Genomic DNA, 20,927 nt, shown 5'->3' on the forward strand with positions numbered 1-20,927 from the left:
TTTGTTGTGGACTCTACTGTGTCTTTTGTATACGGGCTCGGAATTCAGCAAGCCGGTCCTCTACCCTTTCACCATTCCATGTCTCCTGGCCCTCCTCGTTTTTGGCCAAAGTTGGTACGCCAACTTGCTCAATGGCAAAGCTGGCGGCCACACTGCCCCATGCTGCAGCTTCCTCTACGCTCTTGCCCCTTGCAAGGGCAACAGCGAGGCCGCCCAGAAAGGTGTTGCCACCTCCTGTAGGATCTATCACTTTGGCGCTGTCTTGGTGAACGGCTGGAATCCACTGTTCGGTACCAGAATCAACCTCGATTTCCTCGCGAACAACAGCACCTTCGTCATCCTGAAGCAGACCGGCGAAGAGTGCTTCCATGTCGGTGTCCGGCTGAAGGCCGCCCCTCGTATAATCCTTCTTGCGACGCTTCGGACCTGCTCCATCGCCAGTAGCTGGATGTCGCTTGCGGCCACCGTTTCGAGCAACGTAGCAGCCCTTGTCTCCGGCGCGGATGACGAGCGTGAATGATGACAAAGGCATACTTGCGAGAAGTTGCTCGCAGGATCTCTCGACTGCCGCTTTCGAAATCCCCCCAGTGGCTGGGTCAAGGCCGTCGTCGCCCATGAAACCTGCCAGCTCCGAGTGGTTCGGACTGAGGATGTCGATCAGGGGCAGGCAATTTGTACAGTTGAGAAGTTCATCGGGTGTACACAGGTCAGGTACGGGTTCCCAGATGAATATTGGTTTTGTGTATGAATCAGGCGGGCACACACGCTTGCGGGCTGAGGTGATTTCGGACACCAGGTCTCTACATCTGGCCGGGGAGCAGATTAGGTGAAAGGTCTTGGATAGTAGCAGATGAGGCGTGAGGTCCCCTGCAGTGAGGCGCTTCTTGGTGGTGGTGTACTTGAAGGCGCGCTTCTCTGCGTTCTCGTACCCATTCCATCCGCGGGTGGTCAGACGCTCTAGGTCCTCGCGGAAAACGACTGACGTTTCCCAGCTGCCAATGAGGTCGGTCAAGGATTGTGGAAAGTCGGAACCCTTGTCGACGATCCAGCCGACTGAAGAGGCATCCGGGGCCGGCGAGAAGAGACGGGCTCCGAGGGCACCGTATGAGCCGGCACCTCCAAGAATATCAAAGACGGGCGGCGTGGGTGGCAAGAAGTGTATCTCGTCTAGTCACCGTCAGCGAAGGATTCATGGAGACGAGGCATCCGCGGAGAGGGGGTTTTCGACTCACCTATAATGAACATTCCCAACGTCACAAAGTCGATGGCAGGCAACGCCTTGAATTCTTCGTCAGTAAGACGCTGCTCTTTCGGCGATTGTGAGTCGTCGTCGGCCATGGTCAAAGCTTCACAATGGAATCGACTCTTGGAAAGACGGATCGATAGTAGCTAGGTAATGAGTGGCGTGAAGACCCAACCCGAATCAAATGAGATATGAATGTTGTTGGCCAAGGTGCCGTGCTACGCGGTAATGGCCACTATTGTGAGGAAGTGAGAATTAGACGATTGACTGGTATCTTAGGAGCCAGCCGAAAAGTCGTAGTAGAACGGGTGATTTTGAGTGCGAATTTGCGAAGTGAAGGGCTTTTGAAACTAGGTTACACCCACTTTGTTGTGTGCTATGGGTTATTGGCCGCATCAGTGTCGGCGAGAATGCACAATGCAAGCACGGACGAAGCGAGGGGGCTCTGACAGGCTGATATGTGCCTTGCTAGATGAGGTGAGGTGAGAAGGCACCTCCTCTATGAGATGTTGCAGGTGATATAGGTTAGGTTGAGAAACAGGCCCGGATTTCTGGCCGACGGGCAAATTGAAGATATAAAACGACGGTAGAAATACAGCTGGCTGGAGCGAGCCTCATAGCGCCGCTGTTCAATGGTTTAGTGTTGATTTTGAGGCTCGCTCCAGCCAGCTGTATTTCTACCGTCGTTTTACATCTTCAAATTTACCCCACTATCTTAATCATACCTATACCATCTTTTATCCATGCACTAGACGCCGCCGCCGTCCGTGGATATATGGTACCTGAAATGATTCCATGTGAAATCTTACAGATAAGGTAGCACACAACCATACGTTGGGCCGGCACGTGGCAGGGTTGTCTGTGGTAGAAGGAGGGAGCTTCTAGAAGCTTATCTGACCTCGCTCAACTCACTCGAGCCGAGAGGGGCAGCTCCTTATGGGTCTGGACTCCGTTCTCGGCGGGTTGAGGGACACGGATGGCGTGACTGACAGCTAAACAGCATTGCAAATCGAAACTAGAGAAGGACAAGAGGTACAAGGCGACAAGGGGTGTCCGTGTTTTAAGAGGTTAGCTAGTCGGTCCAAATTCATTGTAGGTGAAGTTTCGAGGTTGAGATGAGACGAGATGAGTACTCGAAGGGATTGCATATTGCTCAGTGGACCTCGCCTCCAGCGTCACATACGTAGCTGCCTTAGCTCGTGACCACATTGAAAGCCGTCCATACTCTAGCCTCAGCTGACACTTTTTTTTGTCGCTGAACAACTTTGCTCGACTATCGCCATATCATCAGCCGCTTCTGGCATCGTATTGATGAACCAAGTGTTGGTTTTGGCAACTGCCTACAGAGTATACGTGAGCCGGAGTACACTAGCTGGGCAAGCTGCATTTGATCTACTCAACCTTCTCGAAGTTGTCTGGCATGCTGACCACCGTCATCTTATCGTATGCAATTGTAGATTGCACACAGTCAGCGAAACCGAGCAGATGAATGGTAGGAAATCTCATACGCAGGAGATGAAGCATTGACCTTAGGCTTCAGCAGATACCTAATCTTGCTTCAGACGGTGAGATATCTTTCGAAATAGAGGTTGCTCTGTGAGATGTCTTACGCAAGCTTAGGTAGCCAAGTTCAACAGATACATGAGGTAAGGTAGGTAGGTAGATGAGCTGCTAGGCCGAGTGCCTGAGCAGAGGTAGGTTGTGCCTAAGGCAAGAGACTCCAAGGCATCCAAAAAGCACAAGGCACCCATCATCTTGGATGGCGCGGTAGCGTGGGCAGGGAATACCTCAGGTACTTGTCCGGGGACCTCAAGCACGATTAGGTACCTGAGCAGCAGAGCTTCCTCAAGAGGTACTGTGTCTCCAGCGCAAAGATACGTACTGCCGCGTCTGTCCACTCCCATTGTCTGGCATGACATTGGATGCTTGCGATAATACCCATTCAAAACACCTCGTCCGCCAACCTCGTAGCTCTCTGCTCATTTACAACATCTTCAGCGGCAGCCGACCCATTGCTCTTTGCCAGGTGCATTTCACCCATCCCAGCAGCTCCGCACTAGCTGAAACTTCACGCCCAATCTTTTGGCTCTGCCCCAATCAACCTTGCAATAGTTGCTTTGCTGGGTTGAACTGTTTGGACAGACATCCTGCACGAGGCCTCGGTTGCATTGAGCTCACTTCGTGTTGCAGCAGCCGACCCTGCTCTTGCCCTCGCTGTCATCGTCGTTATTGTTCTTGACATTGCATATCCACCCCGTCTTCCGCTATCGATCTCCGTCCTCTGACGCCCTTCGTCACACCGTCTCTGTCCGTCAGTGCTTACCCCCGGCCCATCGCCGCCGTCCTATAACCTCTCCTGTCGACCTTCTCCTTGCAACAAGCTTCGGCTCCTCTCCTCTGCCCAACATGGCAACGAACAACATGCACAACCTCACCACTCTCATCAAGCGGTACGTCGATGGATTTCCTACCAGCCTGGACTGTTTTGCATCCAACTTTACGGCAACATTGACGGACGGGCGTTACCTCGCTTTTGCTCCTATTCTTGGCCCACTGCCAGCGCACTCGCAGCTAACCTCGAAACAAGGCTCGAAGCTGCCACAGCTAGACTCGAAGATATCGCCACCTCTACCATCGAGCTTCCCCAAGCAGTTCCCGCTCTCAATCAATCGGTCGCCTCGCCGCCTGACGCCTCCAATGCCTCGGCCCCTCCCCCGCCGCCGCAAGCCCCCGCCGCTCCCCAAGCTCCCCCGGAGCCAGTCCCTGAGTCCATTGAGGAGTTCGATCAATTTATTGCCACATCGGTCGAGAAATATGTCAAAACCAGTCAGCAACTAGGAGGCCTTGTTGCTGACCAGGTCAGTCATCTAAACACATTTGCGAATTGACCGTTCTTTGGGTGTTGACAAGGGTCTCCGTAGGCTGCCAAAGTTCTGCAGGGTTTCCAAGCCCAGCGCAACTTCCTGCTCATCACGACGAAGGCTAAGAAGCCTGATCTTAATGGCGCAGAAATGGCTGTATACCAGGACCTTCTCAAGCCCATCAACGAAGCCCTTGTAGCTGTCAACAACATCAAAGAGTCCAACCGAGGATCGCCAGTCTTCACCCAACTGAGCGCTGTTGCTGAGGGCATCATGGTTCTCGCCTGGGTCACTGTCGACAACCGTCCTTACAAGCATGTCGAAGATTCGTTGGGCTCTGCCCAATTTTTTGGTAACAGGGTGCTGAAGGAACAAAAGGATAAGTATGTCTGCGCAAACGATCTGAGGAGCCGTTTGAAGCCCCCTGGCTAATGCGATATTGCGTAGGGATGCGCAACAAACCGACTGGGTGAATGCCTTTTACCAAGTCTTCCGTGACCTTGCAGACTATGTCAAGCAGAATTTCGCTAGCGGCATCCCCTGGAACCCGAAGGGTCAGCCAGCTCAGGAAGTCGCTAAATCATTGTCCGCATCTGCAGCTTCCGCCGCCGCTCCTCCTCCTCCGCCACCACCGGCGGGTGGTCTTCCGCCCCCGCCCCCGCCTCCCGGCCCTCCTCCTGTACTGGATATCAAGGAAGAAACCCCCGGTGGCAAGGGTGGGTTGGGTGCCGTGTTCTCCGAACTCAACAAAGGCGAGGCTGTGACGAAGGGTCTTCGCAAGGTTGACAGATCGGAAATGACGCACAAGAACCCGTCCCTTCGTACAACCTCGAAGGTTGACGGGGAGGCATCAGCACGCGGCAAGAGCCCGGCTCCTGGCAAGAAGCCTAAGCCAGAGAGCATGCGCGTCAAGAAGCCGCCAAAGAAGGTGCTTGAGGGCAACAAGTGGACTATCGTATGAAACCCCCTACAATTGTGCTTTGGATGATTTCAAAGGTGACTAACTCTGATATCGTTTCCAGGAAAACTTCGAGAAGGAGCCTCAGCCTATTGAAATTGAGGCATCCAACTCGCACTCCATTCTGATCAGCAAGTGCAGCAACACTACCATTATTGTGAAGGGCAAGGCAAACGCTGTTACCATCGAGAACTCGACTCGTCTGTCGTTGATCGTTGAGTCTCTCATCTCAACTGTGGACGTTATCAAGTCCCAGAACTTCGCTTTGCAGGTTATGGGAGCCGTGCCTGCCGTTTTGATGGACTCGATTGATGGCGCCCAAGTCTACTTCAGCAAGGAGAGCACGGACACCAAGATCTTCTCGAGCAAGTCTTCCGGCATTAACCTCAACATCATCTCGGGAGAGGACGAGGACTACGTGGAAGTGCCGCTTCCATCGCAGATTTGCTCCTACTATGATGAGACCAAGGGCGAACTCGTCAATGAGATTGTCTCTCACTCAGGTTAAGATGGAAGCGTCAGCCATAAATTAGGAAGGGGATTGGATTGGGTAGGGGCAGAGGCGGGTCGAATTGTAGGAGTTAATATGGCGGCGGCACATTTTGTTCTCCACCTCATACATAGCCTGCTTCATTTTGGAACTCTTCGGTTTTGACTCATCTATTCAAACCATGTTACATTCACACATCTTACCTTACTTTCCCCATGCGCGTACGTTTGAAGTAGGAGGGAATGGGAAGTTGTCGAGATAAATTGTTCGATTTTGCGACCCGAGCAACGTGGATTTGTAGTGTACATAGGCCCAGAGAAATGAGAAAGACTACGAAGGGGGAAATTTTCAATATGATCGCGGTGGTGCCGACACCACCGGTCACGTCTATCAGGTTTGCCAGAGACGCTTCTACTGTATCGGTGCAAAGAATGACCGGTCATCTACATGTAACCACATATGAACACACATACATACCCTCTCACAACTAACTGATGGAGCATCCTTGGGACGCTAGTCGAGTTTCTCTTCTCTCGCCCGTATTGCAAACGGCATTTCCTCCTTCATGCCCTCTCTTACAAATGATTTCTAACACCGCTTACAGCTTGGCCTTGGCGGGCTTAATGGTGGGGATGAGCAGGTCGCGCATCTCGCCGGCAGCCTCGTTGAGGAAGAAGCTCATACGCTGGCTGCCCAAGCCCTTGGAGACGACGTTGAAGTTGATGCTGTACAGATATGACGGATTAGTTTAGTGCTCGGGTTACTAGAGGGGTTAACTTGGACGGCAGAAGATAATCACGTACCTGTTCTCGTTGATCATGTAGGCAATTCCGAACCCGCCGTCGATGACCTGACTCCACCCGTATCCGTTGAAGTACTCTGAGCTAAGCTGTGATGAGGACAGGTACCACGAGGAAGAGTAGGAGAAGGCCGGGTCCTGGTAGATGGCAGGCAGCTCTTGGCCGGGCTCGAGCAGCTTCTTCAGACCGAACAAGTGTCTGTCGACACCCTTGCCGTCTGAGGCGGCAGTGATGTACTCGAGGTGGGAGTCAATGGCCTGGCGGAATAGGTCGACCTTGGCCTTGTCCTCAATGTTAGGGTCGGCCATGGCGTTGCACCATGAGACGGAGGCGTCTGACACGGTTCTGCACGTTTCGGTACGGCCTTGCTGGAAGCGGCGAGTGGCGGCCGACTCGTATGTAGGGCGGTTCTTGCCGTACATCTTGTGGTATGCTAATTGAATGATCATCTGAACGTAGGCGTCGGGCGAGCACTTGAACTTCTTGATCAATCCCTTGCCGTAACCCTGGTACGCCTGGACGGCGAGCTCGTGCTGGCTAATGACATCGTGGAAGTCCTTTCTGGCGCGGTCAATCTCGGCCTGTACTTCCTTGGTGATCTCGAACTTAACAATCTGGGGCTCAGGCAGGTTGGAACGAATCGAGGGGTCAGAGAGGTCGAGCTTGTTGTTAAAGATGAGGTCGTTAATGAAGTCGTTGAGACGGTGAGTGGGGGTTCCATCCATCATGGAGTGCTCTCCCATGAATCCCGACGTAGCGTTGTCGTTGACGATGAACTGGAGGGGCTTGTCGTACCAGCGGTTGGCGCCGTCGCCGTGCCAGTACTGGTGCGCGCGCTCCTCGAGAGTGACGGGAGCAGCGTCGTCAAGGCACACGACGAAGGAGGATGCTTCAACGGCCTCCAAAGAGGCGGCGTTCTTGGGGCTGGCCTTGAGAAGGATCTCGCGCGCATCTGACCAAACGTCGCGGTTCTCGCTGGTCAGAGCGCCCACGGGGGGGACTCTCTGAGCCAACTCGTACACCTTGTTGAACTGCTGCTCGAGTTCTGACGCATTGAGCTGCTTGCCGTCCACCTCGTGCAGAATCTTGAAGATTTGGTTTTTGCGGATAGCAATAATGTACTTATGGTCCTTGTGAGAGAACTTGGCCGGGTAGTCGGCGGGCTTTGCGGCGACACGGCTCGTGTTGAACATCCACTTGTAGCTGTCCATGCAGATGGGCAGTCTCTTCATGTATTCGGGCTCGAGTGTGCCGTCGTCGACCTGCTTCTTGAACTCGAGGACAGCCGAGGTAATGGCCGCGGCTCTCTTGGCAGGGTTCCTCCTCCGACGGTCGTCACGGTGAGAGTAGAAGTAGCTCACGTAGGGAACGACGGGATCTCTGTAGCTGAGGTATGCCGCATCGTTCCACCACTCGTACAGCCAGTTTCGGTGCGCGGGATCTTCTCTACGGGCGAGCAGCTTCTCCTGGAGCTTGCTGCCGACACCTCCGGGCTTGACGAAGTCCTCGACGGCTTTTTTGCTGACGGCGAACTCGGACTCAGAGAGAAGGGGGTGCAGGGTCTTGATGTAGCGCGCGGCTGTCTCTTCGAGACTCGGTACGGGTAGACGGGGCAGAGAGTCTTGGAATCTCAACATGGCACCCTTGGACTTGTCCTCGACATATCCTGTGTGTAAATCGTGTTAGCCGGGTCAACATCAATGCGCCGTACGATGCGCATTCGCGGTCTTTCAGGGCGCGAGGGTGAGCGGCCGAGGGACGTTTGGGGAGTCGCAATTTACCTGAAGGGAGGGAACTGTTGTTCCGCTTTGCTGCGGGAGCCATGGCTGCAAAGATCTGGAGAGTAAGGAGACGTGGTTAGAAAGTGTGAAAGACAGAGCATGCGGCAGCAAGATATGTGTTTGTATGAAAGTGTGTGGGAGACGGAAGAGAGAAGCTCCCCAAAAGCGATGGATGGAGCCGAAGAAGCGGAGCGGGGTGGGATCAAGGATGATGGCGTTGAGCCGAGGCCAAAGAGCAGAGCAGAGTAGAGCAGAGAGAGAGAGATAGAGGATAGCGGAAGGAAGATGCAACAGCGTCAACAAACAAAACGTACCGGACGAGGGCGATTAAAGGTCAGATGTCTCAAAGAAGTCCTTGCCGTGGCAGACCTAGCCTCCAACGCTCGCAATGCGGCCGACATGACCAATTCTTGAAAAGGGTAAACGTGTGGTGTGGTGTGTGAGTGGTTGGGTGGTGTTAAAATAGTTGCAGTGCAGACGCAGTGGTGGCACGCACGAAAAAAGGTAGCCGCAGAAAGATCCGCGGCAGACGGCAGACGATTCAGTCGAATGGTTTTTGGAGCCGGAGCGGAGGCTAGCCGGCGCGAGCGAGGGACGAGGACAGAGTGACAGACTGACTGATACCTCAGACACCTCTGACAGAATGGAAAATGTGGCAGACGAGGAAGTGAGTGGCTGCTTGTCACAAGCCAAAACGTAGGTGCCACGCGGGAATCCCTTTATGACCAGCAGCAATGTCAACCACAGCAGGGATGTGTGGATTCCAGGCTTGCGTGTTGATGGGAGATGCTGAGTTGTGCGGTACGTAGTAGCAGTCGTAGTAGTAGTAGTAGTGTAGTGTACTCTGTCAGGTACCTCAGTTAGGTACCCCAAGAGGAGGCGGCTGCGGTTCGGTACGGGGTCCGGCTATGGGGAACAGTTGGGGTATGGGGTTCCAGGTTCTCTCGTCAGGTACTCCGTAGCCGCTGTAAGCTGGGATGCTTCCAGTCGCTACAACAGTAACGGGGCGGTGGGGGGTGGGCTATTTTGTCAATACTTCGGGCTACCAACGTGCAGAGGCGTAAGGCAGGTAGTGGAAGCGTGCGCGGGTGACGGGAATGGATGCTTTGTGAGGTTGACGAAGACACCTAAGGTAAGGTAGTGAGCCTGTACTGTTCTCCGGACACTCAAGGGTCGTGAAAGATGGCGTGGGATCGCGTCTTGTCGATAAGGTGGCTGGCAGAAGGATGGGCCGGTGTAGGTAGGTAGTTCAGCGCCGTGGAACCAAGGTAGTACGAACTACCAGCGGGGTGCACGTAAGGACCCAGAAGAGAAAATAAGCTATAAACACTGAACAGAGAGTGTTATGTCGGGGGAACCGATCGAGAGCGAGATAGATGAAGCAAGAAGTATCAAGAGGAAAAGGCAAGAAAGGGAGAAAGAGAGTGTCATGCTCTCTGGCGCCTCTCTGGGAATGTCCCTGTGGTAATATGACAAGCCGGACGGGACCGTGGTCCGGAGTATTGGGCACAATTCATTCTTGACCCTCTCAGACATCAGGTCTCTGACCTCTTTCTCCCTTAGCTTCCGTTTGCTCAGTTCTCATTCTAGAGGTTTGGGGCACGATGCCCGAACGTCCGGAGGAGCGGCGGAGATGGACATTGGGGAAAAGGGCACACGCGGCGCGCTATGCGCTGCAGACCGCAGACCGCATACCGCATACCGCATACCGACGGATACCCAGACTGCAATTGAGTCTCGGCCCTCGATGCGTGCGCGCAAAATACCCCGGATCCCATATTGACACCAGTCACCATCTTGCCCACCTTGTCCAAATTCCCTCACTGGCTCATTGTCCCTCGGCGCATCGCGGTGCAGCCGGCAAGGTGTCTTCACTGCCTTGGTCATTTGGTGTAGAAGCGGTGGATCGGGTCTTTGAGCCGAGGTAAAACAGGGGTGGATAGACGTTAGCTCTTGGAGCTAATCATCCCCATGCACGCAGCTTTTACCCCGTACTTTTCTTATGACGGTGCCGACCGCATCTGTGGATACGCACGATACGGTACCTAACAAGTTGTACATCTTTACCCCAGTATTCGTATGAATACTCCGGCCAGTCTCCATCTCTATCTGTAGACAATTTGACCTCCTCACAAACGGCTGAGGCGCTGCTAGTGGAGGCCGAAAAATTATCGACTCTCTGGTTCTACTTGAGCCTAGGCTCTCGGTAGGATTTACCTAGGATGTTCGGTCGAATTCAAACGACAACCGGCCCAAGTTTCCACTCACGATCCGCCAAGCCCAGTGTCGTCCTGCTCTAGACAAAAAGGTGTCTCCGATCAGAATCATCTCATCGGCACTTGTCAGCGTCTGAGGTGCTTCATAAACTTCATTCCCAAGACCGACTGAGCGATGGTTGAATTCATGATGTACCTTGAGTTTGAACACCCATGGGACGGACAGGAGGATAGCCCCAGACAAGACCAGGCTGGACCATCGGAGGATCGAGCTGATCAAGGTCCCCCCTTCCGCTTGCCCGGGCACCTTGGCATCCCATCCCAGCAGCTATCTGCTACCTGTGGCAAGACAGTAAGATGCCGCAGTACATCGAGAAAGGAAGTTGACCGAATTTCGACGGGAAGGTGCATTCGAATGACTTTTACTTTCCTTGCGTAGGTAAGATACGGTTGGGGGCACCTTCCTTCCGATACCGAAGGTAACGAGCCCGGTGTATTTCCTCCACCGGTCCATGAAGCACGGCCCCACAGCCCGGACGTCTGCGGTCTGCCACACCAGCCTAGGTCACGGCCACGGCCACGGTCTCGGTACTCTTTTTCACGAATTGCTGACCAGCATCCCAAGCATCACTACCGCGCCGTGGAGGGACTTACCTACCTGGCCTTGCCTCAGTGGAGAGGCTTGCTCAGCGGCCATACAAATCACCTTGCCTGAGCTTGATTATGCAGCTCTGGGTTGGTCTAACTCGGGAAGCTCCGCAACTGGATGTCATAGCATCTGACAACCTTGGGTACCATGAATCTTTCCAACATGTGAGAGCAAGCTAATGTGAGATGGCAATCTATAAACCCACTAGCACTGCTTCACCACGAGATCAATGTCAGCTATAGAGCAACACACTAGCACGTGTCAACGCCCCTTTGCTCATTATGGGGCTTGCAAAGCACTTTGCGACCACATGGCTCAATCAAACCACTGCCATCAAAGCCCCTTTGAGATCTGGCCATCACAAGGCATTGGCAGGGCGAAAGCAGGCAGAAAACGGGTAGTGTAAGTATCTAATACAGTTGCACAAACGACAATACGTCGCCGAGCCATAGGAATCCCTCCGACGCCCAAAATCATCCAGACTATTTCAATTCACCACAATTATTTGTGCCGTTCCCTGGTCATCACCAAACCAAACCCCTTGCAAAATACAGGGACCCCGTTCTCCGCGCATACGCAGAGCTACATTCGTCCCGATCCATCTCATAACCGTCTTCTTCGAGGAAGAGACACCGTGCCATGAGCCGCATCAAGCCTCGAAGCTCTTAATCTGCCCTCCGCTACTCAGCGGCTGCACAGCGCCCGCTCCAGGCGCCGCCTGGAAGGTGAGGTTGGCGCCGTCAGACATCGCATCCTGGGCCTGCTTGAGGCCTTGATCACCGCCCGTCTCAACTGCCGCCTTGAGTCCATCCTGCACCTCGCGGACGCGACGCTTGAACGCGAGGCGATCCAGGAACAGCTGTTGCCGTCCTCTCTCGAGCTCTCTCCTCTCTGCTTGCAAAATGGCTTCCATCTCGTTGAAGTACTTCAACTTCAGCTCCAGCTTCTGCAGAGTGAGGTTGGCCGCAGCGGATACTAGTCTTGTCATCTCGCGCTCCTCGTGTGACACCAAACCGGCGGCACGGGCACCCATTGCAGCCATAGGAATGGTGGCCAGCGTTGTCGTTGTAGTAGTAGTCGTCGTTGTGACGTCTTGGCGGATGTCAATCTCCATTGAGTCGCCGTCCTTGTCCTTGCCCTTGCCATTGGTCACAGCCTCCTCCGAGCTGCCACCCTCGAGTCGCCTGCGAAGCTTGCGCGTGAGCTCTTCGGCAGACTTGTTTGCCGCTGCTGCCGTACTGGCAGGGTCAGCAAGACCGGCAAGGAAGCCGACAACGGACATGACTGGGTTATCCGCCTGGCTGAAAGGTAGATGGCCGCCCTGCTGGCCGAGCATTGCAAGGCCGGTTGGGGCATTCACGGCAAGGTCCGAGTCCGCATACTTGCCCTCGATGTCCAAGGACAAGAATTGCAAGACGCACTCTTCGCGTGTTCGCGTACCCACATGATCCGCAATCTCATTCCAGTCATCATCCATCCTCTCGATGCCTTCAAGCAAACGAAGGATCTCGGCATCGCTCCATGGTGCGTCTCTGTCGAGGACGGTCGTGTATGTGGGGTTTTCCATGCGGGTGAACTGAGCACTTGTCTGGTTGCCTGGGAGGTGGCCCTCGAGGAAGCAGCTTGGGCAAACATCGTACTTGGTCTTGGAGTTCGGGTCAGCCTGCGAGCTGTGGTAGTATAGCCTGGTGCAGTCGATGCCGCAAGTGTGACAGTTGACCTTGACAATGGGCGTCTTGGTAGCTTCTTCGATGCCCGAAACACCGTTGGTCACTGGCGTTTCGCCATTGGTCTTGGGTTCGCTCTTGTTGAGTTTTGAACCCTTGGCACTTGCTTCGTAGATGTTGCGGCTGACTTCCAAATTGAGCTCGCTCTTAGGAGCCGGTGTTGCCGCAGCCTTCTTTTCTGTATCGGCACTGGGCTTACCAGCAGAGACGACGGCATCAGCGGATGGCTGCCACGGCTGGAGACCACGAGGAGTGTCGCAAATGATCTTGAAGTGACCGGTGAAAGGGGGTCCGACGTGCGACGGCCGTTGCTCTGCGTCAACCTGCATCGATCCAGTCAGTTCAACATACAAGACAGCGCATCAATTTTGAATCCTACCTGGTAGTTGATCAGGCCCCACTGCTCAAGGAAGGAGTGGACGCGCATGATGGCGCAAACATCTCCAGCCAAGTTCCTTCTGCAGGCCGTGACAGTGAGGTATTCCACTGGATTCAATCTGTAGGTGTTGATCATGAAATCACGGTAGTCCTTGTAGACAGCCGGTGTTTTACTGCGGTTGCGGCTGTTGAAGAACTCGGACATGGCCTTGCGCTCGATGTCGTTGATTGTGTTCATGTCAAACCAAGTACTGTAGCTCGGCAATACGATGGCATGCGTTTGCGAGATAAGATGTTCCCGGGCCGCGGATTCGAGTGTCTCCTTGGTCTTGGAGTCTTGCCCCTCCGCATCGTTTCCAGCTGCAGCTTCATCGCCGCCCTTTGCTGCTTGGCCATCCTTTGTTTCGTCACGAGCACCGCCCATTTCCTCGTCCTGCGTAGCCTCGGGCGCAGGGCCATCGGGGGCGTCGAGGGGATTGTCGGATGTGACACCTGGCGCAGGTGTCGCGCTGTCCTGCTTGATGCTAGGTTCGGCGACCGGGCCTTCGGTCATCTGGACATCTAGAAACATAGTCTTGTTAGATGCCATCAAGTTTACCAGTGGAAGCAGTGCGAATGGGGTCGGCGATGACACGCACCTTCAGCTCCATCTCCCGGGGTAGGCGCGGCGGGTTGCAAAGGTGGTTGCGAAAGAATGGGATTGCTGCCAGGAGAGGCGGCGTTGGAAATTCCGTAATTGGGTTGGTCCTCCATGATGACTTGTGGCTGTATGGATCTTAGGAGGAGGCAGGCATCCAAACTCTTGTCAAGGCGCGCTGAAGCTCAAGGGCGCGACGCGCAAAATGGAATACAAATTACACGGATGGATCGCCCTATGACATGCGACTGTTGGAATTGATTGATTGATGATGCAGCCTGTGGGTGTGCCCCTCCAAAAGCGCGTGATTCTTGATGGGAGATGATGAGGTGTGGTCGTTATGGAGTCGCGTCTGGATCTGGAGAAATTTTGGCGCGAAGATACCGGGGGAACTGCTCTGTCCTTGGGCCTGTCCAGGTGCACCTTTACCCTGCGCATTCTCTCGCCTGTAGGAAGCTGAAGCGCGACGCCAGGTCCATCTAATCACGTGCTCCCAGAAGTATCACGTGAAACCAAGATTGAGCAGTTATCATGACTAAGCTCTGGGTGCACGTCCCTTGTTCTGTGTCCTGACCTCTGAGAGGCTGAGGCCGAGAGCTCGGAGCATAAAGCCGACTGGGTTGCGGAGGCTATGTTCACCCCCCGCCCAAGCCACCCTGGCGGAGAGCGTCGCTACACTACCTCTGATGACGGCACTTTAGCAGCTGAGAAAGGCTTCATGCGAACTCGGCCTAGTAACCTCGGGCCGTGTCCAACCGTTCCTTGACAACTCGAGATTCCACACATCAACACCAAGCCCTCGCTCACGGTGAGCTTCGCCAATTGTTTCTCTGATTGACCCTAGTAAAGCCGGTACTTTTCGCATTTGTTGTAGTCGCAAAAATGCTGTTCCTTGCTCGAAGAGCCGCTGGCAGCGGGGCTGTCGCAGCGTCCAGGGGACTCTCGGGGCTCCGATCTGCGTCGAGAAGAAGTCTGCTGTCGACCCTCGCCATTCTGGAGCAGAGAGAAGGTCAATTGAACCACGGCTCACTGAGCGCCATTACAGCGGCCAAGAAGTTGGGTGGATCCATCCACGGCTTTGTAGCGGGAAGCAACATCAAGGGTGTTGCTGATGAGGCGGCAAAGGTTGAAGGTGTCGAGAAGGTCATTGCAGTCGACAATGCCGCGTATGACAAGGTAGGCTACCTTTTGAGAGATTCGACGGCTGATGGAATTCTGCGACTGACAATCTCTTACTTGCAGGGTCTCCCCGAGAACTTTGCACCGCTGTTGGTCGAGAACATCAAGAAGGGCGGCTACACCCACATCATCGCTGGACACACTGCCTTTGGAAAGAACTTGATGCCCCGCGTTGCCGCCATGCTGGACTCGCAGCAAATCTCCGATATCACCTCGATCGAGGGTGAGAACACCTTTGTCCGCCCAATCTACGCCGGCAATGCCATCGCGACGGTAGAGTCTTCCGACGAGATCAAGGTTATAACCATCCGAGGCACGGCTTTCCCCGCGGCTGAGGTTGCCAGCGGCTCAGCTGCAGTGGAGGATGGTGTTGATCCCAAGTCTGAGTCTGCTACTGAGTGGGTATCAGAGGACCTCGCCAAGTCAGACAGGCCGGACCTGGCTACCGCCGGGAGGGTTGTCTCGGGCGGCAGAGGCCTCAAGTCCAAGGAGGAATTCGACAAGGTCATGCTGCCCCTGGCCGACTCCCTTGGTGCTGCCGTTGGCGCCTCCAGAGCCGCTGTTGACAGCGGATATGCTGACAACAGCTTGCAAGTTGGACAGACTGGCAAGGTTGTTGCGCCCCAGTTGTACCTGGCTGTTGGCATTTCGGGTGCCATCCAGCACTTGGCTGGCATGAAGGACAGCAAGGTCATTGCCGCCATAAATAAGGATGCCGATGCCCCTATTTTTCAAATCGCAGATGTTGGACTTGTAGGAGATTTGTTCGACAAGGTGCCAGAGCTGACTGAGAAGATCAAGCAGTAATAGCAATGTTTCTATAGTTTACAAAGAGGGGTATTTTTACATTTAACTACAGTGCCATCCATATTCTATGACAGAACCTCAAGCATGGCCTTGGTGGATGTGAATTTCTCCCTCTCCTTGCCTGCGGCCCGGCCCTTTTCCTTCTCTACGCCATCAATCCTTTGCCAGTCTTCCCAGCTGGTTCTCTTGGATGCTGAATCGCCAATTTCTGCGCGAACGCCATCCCACCCTGCCGCGGGCTTCTTATTGCCTGCAGATAGGAAATGCAAACCAGACAGCCAATCTTGAATAATGGAATCGCCCGTCTCAAAGGCATCCTGCATTGTCGAGGCAATGACACCAGTCGGTCCTCGCTTAACCCAACCGGCACAGTAGACACCGGGGGTTACCCCTGACTGCGTCGCTTCCGATGCTTCTTCCTGATCTACTGCGACAACTCTGCCGCGTCCATCGTTCATCAATACGCCTCGGCGGTCATCGAAGGCTACACCAGCCTCTTTGAACCCGGGCAAGGGGACGGACTTGTAGCCAATAGAACGGAAGACCAAGTTCGAGGGTACCGTGACGGTTTCCCCTGTAAGTCGGGCCTGAGCACCGGGGTCAAATTTGTGAGAGAGTTCCGTCCTCTCGAAAACGGTGCTGCCGACATCCACGGAGGAAGTGTGGCTGGCCAGGAATTCGACGGGATTCAAGCAGAAGTCGAGCGACCATGACTTCTCGACATTTTCTAGACAAGACGCAGAACCCTTGGCAACTACTTCCATCAAACGTTTTGCTGCTCTGGGAAGTGATTTGATATCGGGGGGTATGAGAGTGCTGTCCGCCGGGTGAAAACCAACACTTTGAATCTTCATCAACTCTCTGACCTCCTTGATGGTGAATGCGGCCTAGACAAAACGGTCATTACATTTGCTTTGTTTGGTCATGAGAAACTGGGCGATCTACTTACCTGCATCGGACCTCGCCTTCCCACGACATGAACCCTCTTAACGCGAGACGTTGCAAGCTGAGCAAGGGCCGCTTCTGTGATATCTGTCTTCCGCAACGCATCGATATCCTCGAGGAGCATTCTAGCAACATCCAGGGCTACATTGCCTTGACCGATAACTACGGCCTCGTCTGCTTTTGTGAGATCTGGTGATAAACCGGCGTACTCGGGGAGCCCGTTATACCAGCCTACGAACTGGCGAGCCGAGTAAACGCCTTGGAGGTTGGATTCTCCAGGGATGCCTAGGGTTCTGTCTTTGGCGGCACCGTATGCGAGTAACACCGCATCGTAATTCCGCAATAAGGTGGGAAAGGGCACATTGCAGCTGTCAGGGTGACGGCCTACGTCGCCTATGGATACATTGCCCATGAAGTTAAATTTGGGCGAGGCAGCAACCTCTGTGAATTTGTCTTGACAGTTCTGAGGCAGTATAAGCAGTGTGCGCTGGTGAAGCAGATAACGGGACGGGGATTTCGAACCTTGACTTCGGGATGATCCGGGGCAACGCCGAAGCGGACGAGACCAAAGGGCACCGGCAGCGACTCATACATGTCGACCGTAGTCTCTGGAAGCTGTGACATGACCCGGTAGGCGGAGTAAAAGCCTGCTGGACCGGATCCGACGACGGCCAGGCGGAACGGGGCGTCTGGTTGCCGGACCTGTCTTGCAGCGTGAGCGGTACTCGACGGGCGCGAACCGGAAGCGCCGGTGCCCACTTCCATCTGAAGACGGCTGCAGGCTGGGCGCAGCCGGGCCCGGCTTCGGGGCAGAATCATGTGACCGGGTGGAGGGTAGCTCGGGAGTAGGACTCGGTCTGGTTTGATTGTTGACGGACTTGATTTGCTCCAGGTACCAGATGATGTGTTCAAAGAAATGACAAATCTCCAAAAAACTTGTCAATAAAGAGAGAAAATCCAACGAAGGCACATCCAATGTGAGGTAGCCCGGGTACAAAGGCCCAGGTGAGTCAAGTCAGAGAAAAGGCGTCGGGGTGGAAACTTTCGGATTTAAAGCCAGCATCCGCGATCCGGAGCCGGGCCTAGTCATGGTGCCGATGTAAAGAGTTCGGCGAGGGAAGGACTTTTACATCCGTCTTCGGTCCGCGCTTCATAAAGCTGTTGCATGCCCCAGGCAGGGCAGGGATCGATTTCAGAGTACCTCAAAAGTTACCAATGTTGACGAAGAAAAGTACGAATATCAGTCGTAGGTATTTGACATATTGTTACTGTGTCTACTATACTCAGACTACCCATACTTTGTTGCAGCTTCTCTTGGATTACAACTATCATCCATATCCGTCCGTACCTGTACAAGTAACCTATTGCTTGATATCGAGGCCTGGTCCAAGCTCTGTACGTCATCTCGACCCTCTCTGAAGTTGGGGTTTGGGGACCAAAGTGGATATCTATGCTATCCATGATCCATGATTCAGATCTCTGGAGGTGAGTGATCAATGATCGTCAAAGGTATGAATAAATATGCAGTTTCCTAGTACAGTGTGTGTTCAAGGCGAGGCAGGCTTCAATCAAACATGCCTGGACCTGAGGTGACAAGGTTAATCGAGCTTGCTGAGGTGCACACAAAGTTCGTAAGACATCCTGCTTTGCTGCAGGTACGAGCAGTCGCCATAGCAACCGCCACGCGCCCGCTGCAACACTAGACTCAAGATGTACCTAATGTAAACCAACCGATCCGGGAAGGCTGGAAAACAACTGGGCCTTTGAGTGATGCGGCTTCAACCTTTGTGAGGCTTGGGCAAACACAAGATTTGCCTGCACCTTGGCTCATCTCACCTCGGGTTTGGCCTTTCTGAATTTAGTCCCTGGCTTGTTCTTAACCATCCTTCTTCGCCCTCCACTTCACCACACATTCCCCCACCCCCCACCTCTTTCATTCACATGTCGTGGTAAGTCAGAGGAAAGCGAGACCTCAGACACCTCACTCCAACCACCGGATACTCTTCAAGTTGGCGGCATTCCAGCCGTCTAACCTCTGTTAAAGTCTTGTCGCGCGCATTCCTCTCCTCCTTTTCTCAGAGGACACAGCAAGGACAAGACCAACGCCGTGTCGCAACCATGGCTCACCAACCTTACCTCTATAATGTCGTCAGCAACAATTCTCGTTTTCCAGAGCCAAAGTTCGATCCAAAGGCAGTGACCCGCGCAAGCTGGGAGCCCCAGCCGCGCAAGCCGAAGCCCGATGGCCCTTTGGTTACCTTCAACCGCCACCCCGAGTAAGTATGCTCGGTCTAGAGCCTACAGGGAGGACTGTCCATATCACCTAGGAGTAGAAGAGTTAAACTGACTGCCAATTCTGTTGTAGTGCTCACCTGGTCCTCAACCATCGATCCAACAACTATGTTGCCCTAGGCCCGAGAACGAAGAGTTGGATCAAGGCGATGCGCATCGTCCAGCTGTGCTTGAGGGTCCTGGAGTTGATCGGTGCTGCCGGACTGCTCGCCCTGCTCATCCTGCTAGACAATATCGAGACGTTGGCCGGCTGGGTCATGCGTATTACGGTTCGTCCGCTGCCTGTTCCCAAACTTGACGTATGCGAAGCTCACTGATGTTCTTATAGCCTGGTGTAGCCATGGTGCACTGTCTTTACGGCATATACCACTTACAGCGACCCGCCGGAGACCGCAGTCCTGCTTCGTCTACCGCCTATCAGCTTTTCGCCAGTATCTCGGATCTTGGAGTTATGCCCCTTTACGCCTACGGTGCTCTCACTGTCAACAATAGCGGTGGTACCTGGAAGACGCGCCTTTCCGACCAAAGCCTGATGGATTATTTCCTCCCATCCGTCTTCTATACCTTCATCGGTGCTGGGGGTTTGCACTTGATCTCTCTCGGCATCTCAATATGGCTTGGTGTCATGTTCCGCAGGATTACCGAAATGCCCCCCGACATGAACCCCTTGGAGGACAACCTCACCTCCCGAGCCAAACACAAGAGAAACAAGTCCAGTGTTGCTACCTCGATGAGCGGAGATAGCGAAAAGAGAATGTCCACGCCCCTCGAGGACCGTCGTCGGTCAGGTGCCCCATATGAGGATGTATCTCGACCACCTAGCATCCCTTTCCAACGGACCCGCGCCGGCTCAGACGTTTCCAGCTACACTCGCAATTCCTATGTTGATCTTCCCAGCCGCCAGTATCAGGTTCCTCCAGGAAATCCACAGAACCAGACGGCAGGCGTCAGCGAGTACGCTCGCACGTCTGGGCCTCGATCCTCATACCGCGGGTCTTACACCGAGGTACCGCTCCACGAGACCAACATTGCAGGATCTAGAACTTCTCTCTCTTCCGCAGTCCCAGTCCCCGGAGGTAAATTCACCGAGACGTGGTTTGCGACTGACTCGATGATCTCCCGCACTCAGAAGCGAAACCGCGCCATGGACCAAGCCACAACAGCCGCGAACTCGCAGAGGCAAGGTCAGAGAAATAGTACGTACGAAGCTGTGTCTCAACGATACAACGTCGCCGATTCCGATTCAGAGCACGACGAGAACGATCTTGCCGGCAGTGATTTTGAGAATGATATCGGCCAAAGCCCTCACCCGAATCCATTGAAGTCCCACCCGACGCCCCCAAAGACCAAGACTCCATACTACTCGCTCAAGGACACGGCATTGTCGGAAGTAGACCTCAACTCTCGTAGGGTCAGCGGTACCAACGACATTGCCGACCAAAGACCTTCATCGCTCGTGCCTCAAGCCTGGCCGCGCAACCGCGACAGCTCGATCCAACCCGAGGCTGATTTCTACTCTAAGCCATATGGCGAGTTGAAGTCGGCAACTCCCCCGGTTATGATCGGCGGCAATCGCCAAGTGTCGTCCGGCAACGACTTCAAAGACAACAAGTACTCGTCGGCTTATGGAAGGCGTAACGTAAGTGGCAAGGTTGCTGAGGAAGGTCTCGCAGGGTCGAAGAACATTCAGCACTACGGCGTGGCGCGGTGATGAGGAGGTTTCTGCGAACAGCGAGTGGTGTAATTGTTTTGGGAGTTTGATATGAGAACACGGGTGAATTTCACAACGTTCCGTCGAAAAAAGATTAGGAGGGACATGAACAGCTTCATTGGATGTAAAGTACTAGTAACGAAGAGAAGGCAACTACGCTGTGATACCAATACAAATAACAAAAGTCACCTTTGACATTTGAGATATTCAATTGCTCCTCTCGCGAATATGTTTGACAAAGCATTGAACACCG

The 20,927-nt window shown here is 54.0% G+C and overlaps 8 protein-coding genes across 8 annotated transcripts; 3 read left to right on the forward strand and 5 right to left on the reverse strand.

The window, feature by feature from the left end:
* Window positions 1-13: 13 nt before the first annotated feature.
* BDP55DRAFT_723290 (Ribokinase-like protein) lies at window positions 14-1,338 on the reverse strand (the record flags this gene model as incomplete). The annotated part of the gene is made up of 2 exons (XM_060578724.1): window positions 14-1,167; window positions 1,233-1,338. 2 exons carry the CDS (start codon window positions 1,336-1,338, stop codon window positions 14-16), a joined length of 1,260 nt encoding a protein of 419 aa, XP_060435391.1.
* A 572-nt stretch (window positions 1,339-1,910) lies between these two features.
* On the reverse strand, window positions 1,911-2,942 carry BDP55DRAFT_644239 (uncharacterized protein). Its single transcript, XM_060573576.1, has 3 exons — window positions 2,645-2,942; window positions 2,518-2,583; window positions 1,911-2,485 (listed from the first exon to the last, which is right to left on the reverse strand). The coding sequence occupies exons 1-3, from the start codon at window positions 2,765-2,767 to the stop codon at window positions 2,312-2,314; spliced, it is 363 nt and encodes a 120-aa protein (XP_060435392.1). The 5' UTR covers window positions 2,768-2,942; the 3' UTR covers window positions 1,911-2,311.
* Window positions 2,943-3,566: 624 nt separating this feature from the next.
* Window positions 3,567-5,646, forward strand: BDP55DRAFT_201453 (adenylate cyclase associated N terminal-domain-containing protein). The gene is made up of 5 exons (XM_060565942.1): window positions 3,567-3,693; window positions 3,831-4,101; window positions 4,165-4,487; window positions 4,552-5,059; window positions 5,127-5,646. The coding sequence occupies exons 1-5, from the start codon at window positions 3,650-3,652 to the stop codon at window positions 5,568-5,570; spliced, it is 1,590 nt and encodes a 529-aa protein (XP_060435393.1). The 5' UTR covers window positions 3,567-3,649; the 3' UTR covers window positions 5,571-5,646.
* Window positions 5,647-5,841: 195 nt separating this feature from the next.
* BDP55DRAFT_201436 (choline/Carnitine O-acyltransferase) lies at window positions 5,842-8,993 on the reverse strand. The gene is made up of 5 exons (XM_060565941.1): window positions 8,448-8,993; window positions 8,134-8,188; window positions 6,356-8,018; window positions 6,030-6,277; window positions 5,842-5,966 (listed from the first exon to the last, which is right to left on the reverse strand). The coding sequence occupies exons 1-4, from the start codon at window positions 8,532-8,534 to the stop codon at window positions 6,151-6,153; spliced, it is 1,932 nt and encodes a 643-aa protein (XP_060435394.1). The 5' UTR covers window positions 8,535-8,993; the 3' UTR covers window positions 5,842-5,966; window positions 6,030-6,150.
* Window positions 8,994-11,647: 2,654 nt separating this feature from the next.
* BDP55DRAFT_540502 (SWIRM domain-containing protein) lies at window positions 11,648-13,856 on the reverse strand (the record flags this gene model as incomplete). Its single annotated transcript, XM_060568131.1, has 3 exons — window positions 11,648-13,048; window positions 13,105-13,664; window positions 13,742-13,856. The coding sequence occupies 3 exons, from the start codon at window positions 13,854-13,856 to the stop codon at window positions 11,648-11,650; spliced, it is 2,076 nt and encodes a 691-aa protein (XP_060435395.1).
* Window positions 13,857-14,622: 766 nt separating this feature from the next.
* Window positions 14,623-15,726, forward strand: BDP55DRAFT_540492 (electron transfer flavoprotein domain-containing protein; the record flags this gene model as incomplete). The annotated part of the gene is made up of 2 exons (XM_060568129.1): window positions 14,623-14,916; window positions 14,983-15,726. The coding sequence occupies 2 exons, from the start codon at window positions 14,623-14,625 to the stop codon at window positions 15,724-15,726; spliced, it is 1,038 nt and encodes a 345-aa protein (XP_060435396.1).
* Window positions 15,727-15,791: 65 nt separating this feature from the next.
* BDP55DRAFT_626350 (uncharacterized protein) lies at window positions 15,792-17,490 on the reverse strand (the record flags this gene model as incomplete). Its single annotated transcript, XM_060571621.1, has 3 exons — window positions 15,792-16,613; window positions 16,676-17,134; window positions 17,194-17,490. The coding sequence occupies 3 exons, from the start codon at window positions 17,488-17,490 to the stop codon at window positions 15,792-15,794; spliced, it is 1,578 nt and encodes a 525-aa protein (XP_060435397.1).
* A 952-nt stretch (window positions 17,491-18,442) lies between these two features.
* BDP55DRAFT_644251 (uncharacterized protein) lies at window positions 18,443-20,865 on the forward strand. Its single transcript, XM_060573577.1, has 3 exons — window positions 18,443-18,947; window positions 19,037-19,232; window positions 19,292-20,865. Exons 1-3 carry the CDS (start codon window positions 18,790-18,792, stop codon window positions 20,672-20,674), a joined length of 1,737 nt encoding a protein of 578 aa, XP_060435398.1. The 5' UTR covers window positions 18,443-18,789; the 3' UTR covers window positions 20,675-20,865.
* The last annotated feature ends 62 nt before the right edge of the window (window positions 20,866-20,927 follow it).

This window comes from Colletotrichum godetiae (assembly GCF_030913485.1).
Source record: "Colletotrichum godetiae strain CBS 193.32 chromosome Unknown BDP55scaffold_3, whole genome shotgun sequence".
Classification (NCBI taxonomy): Eukaryota; Fungi; Ascomycota; class Sordariomycetes; order Glomerellales; family Glomerellaceae; genus Colletotrichum; species Colletotrichum godetiae.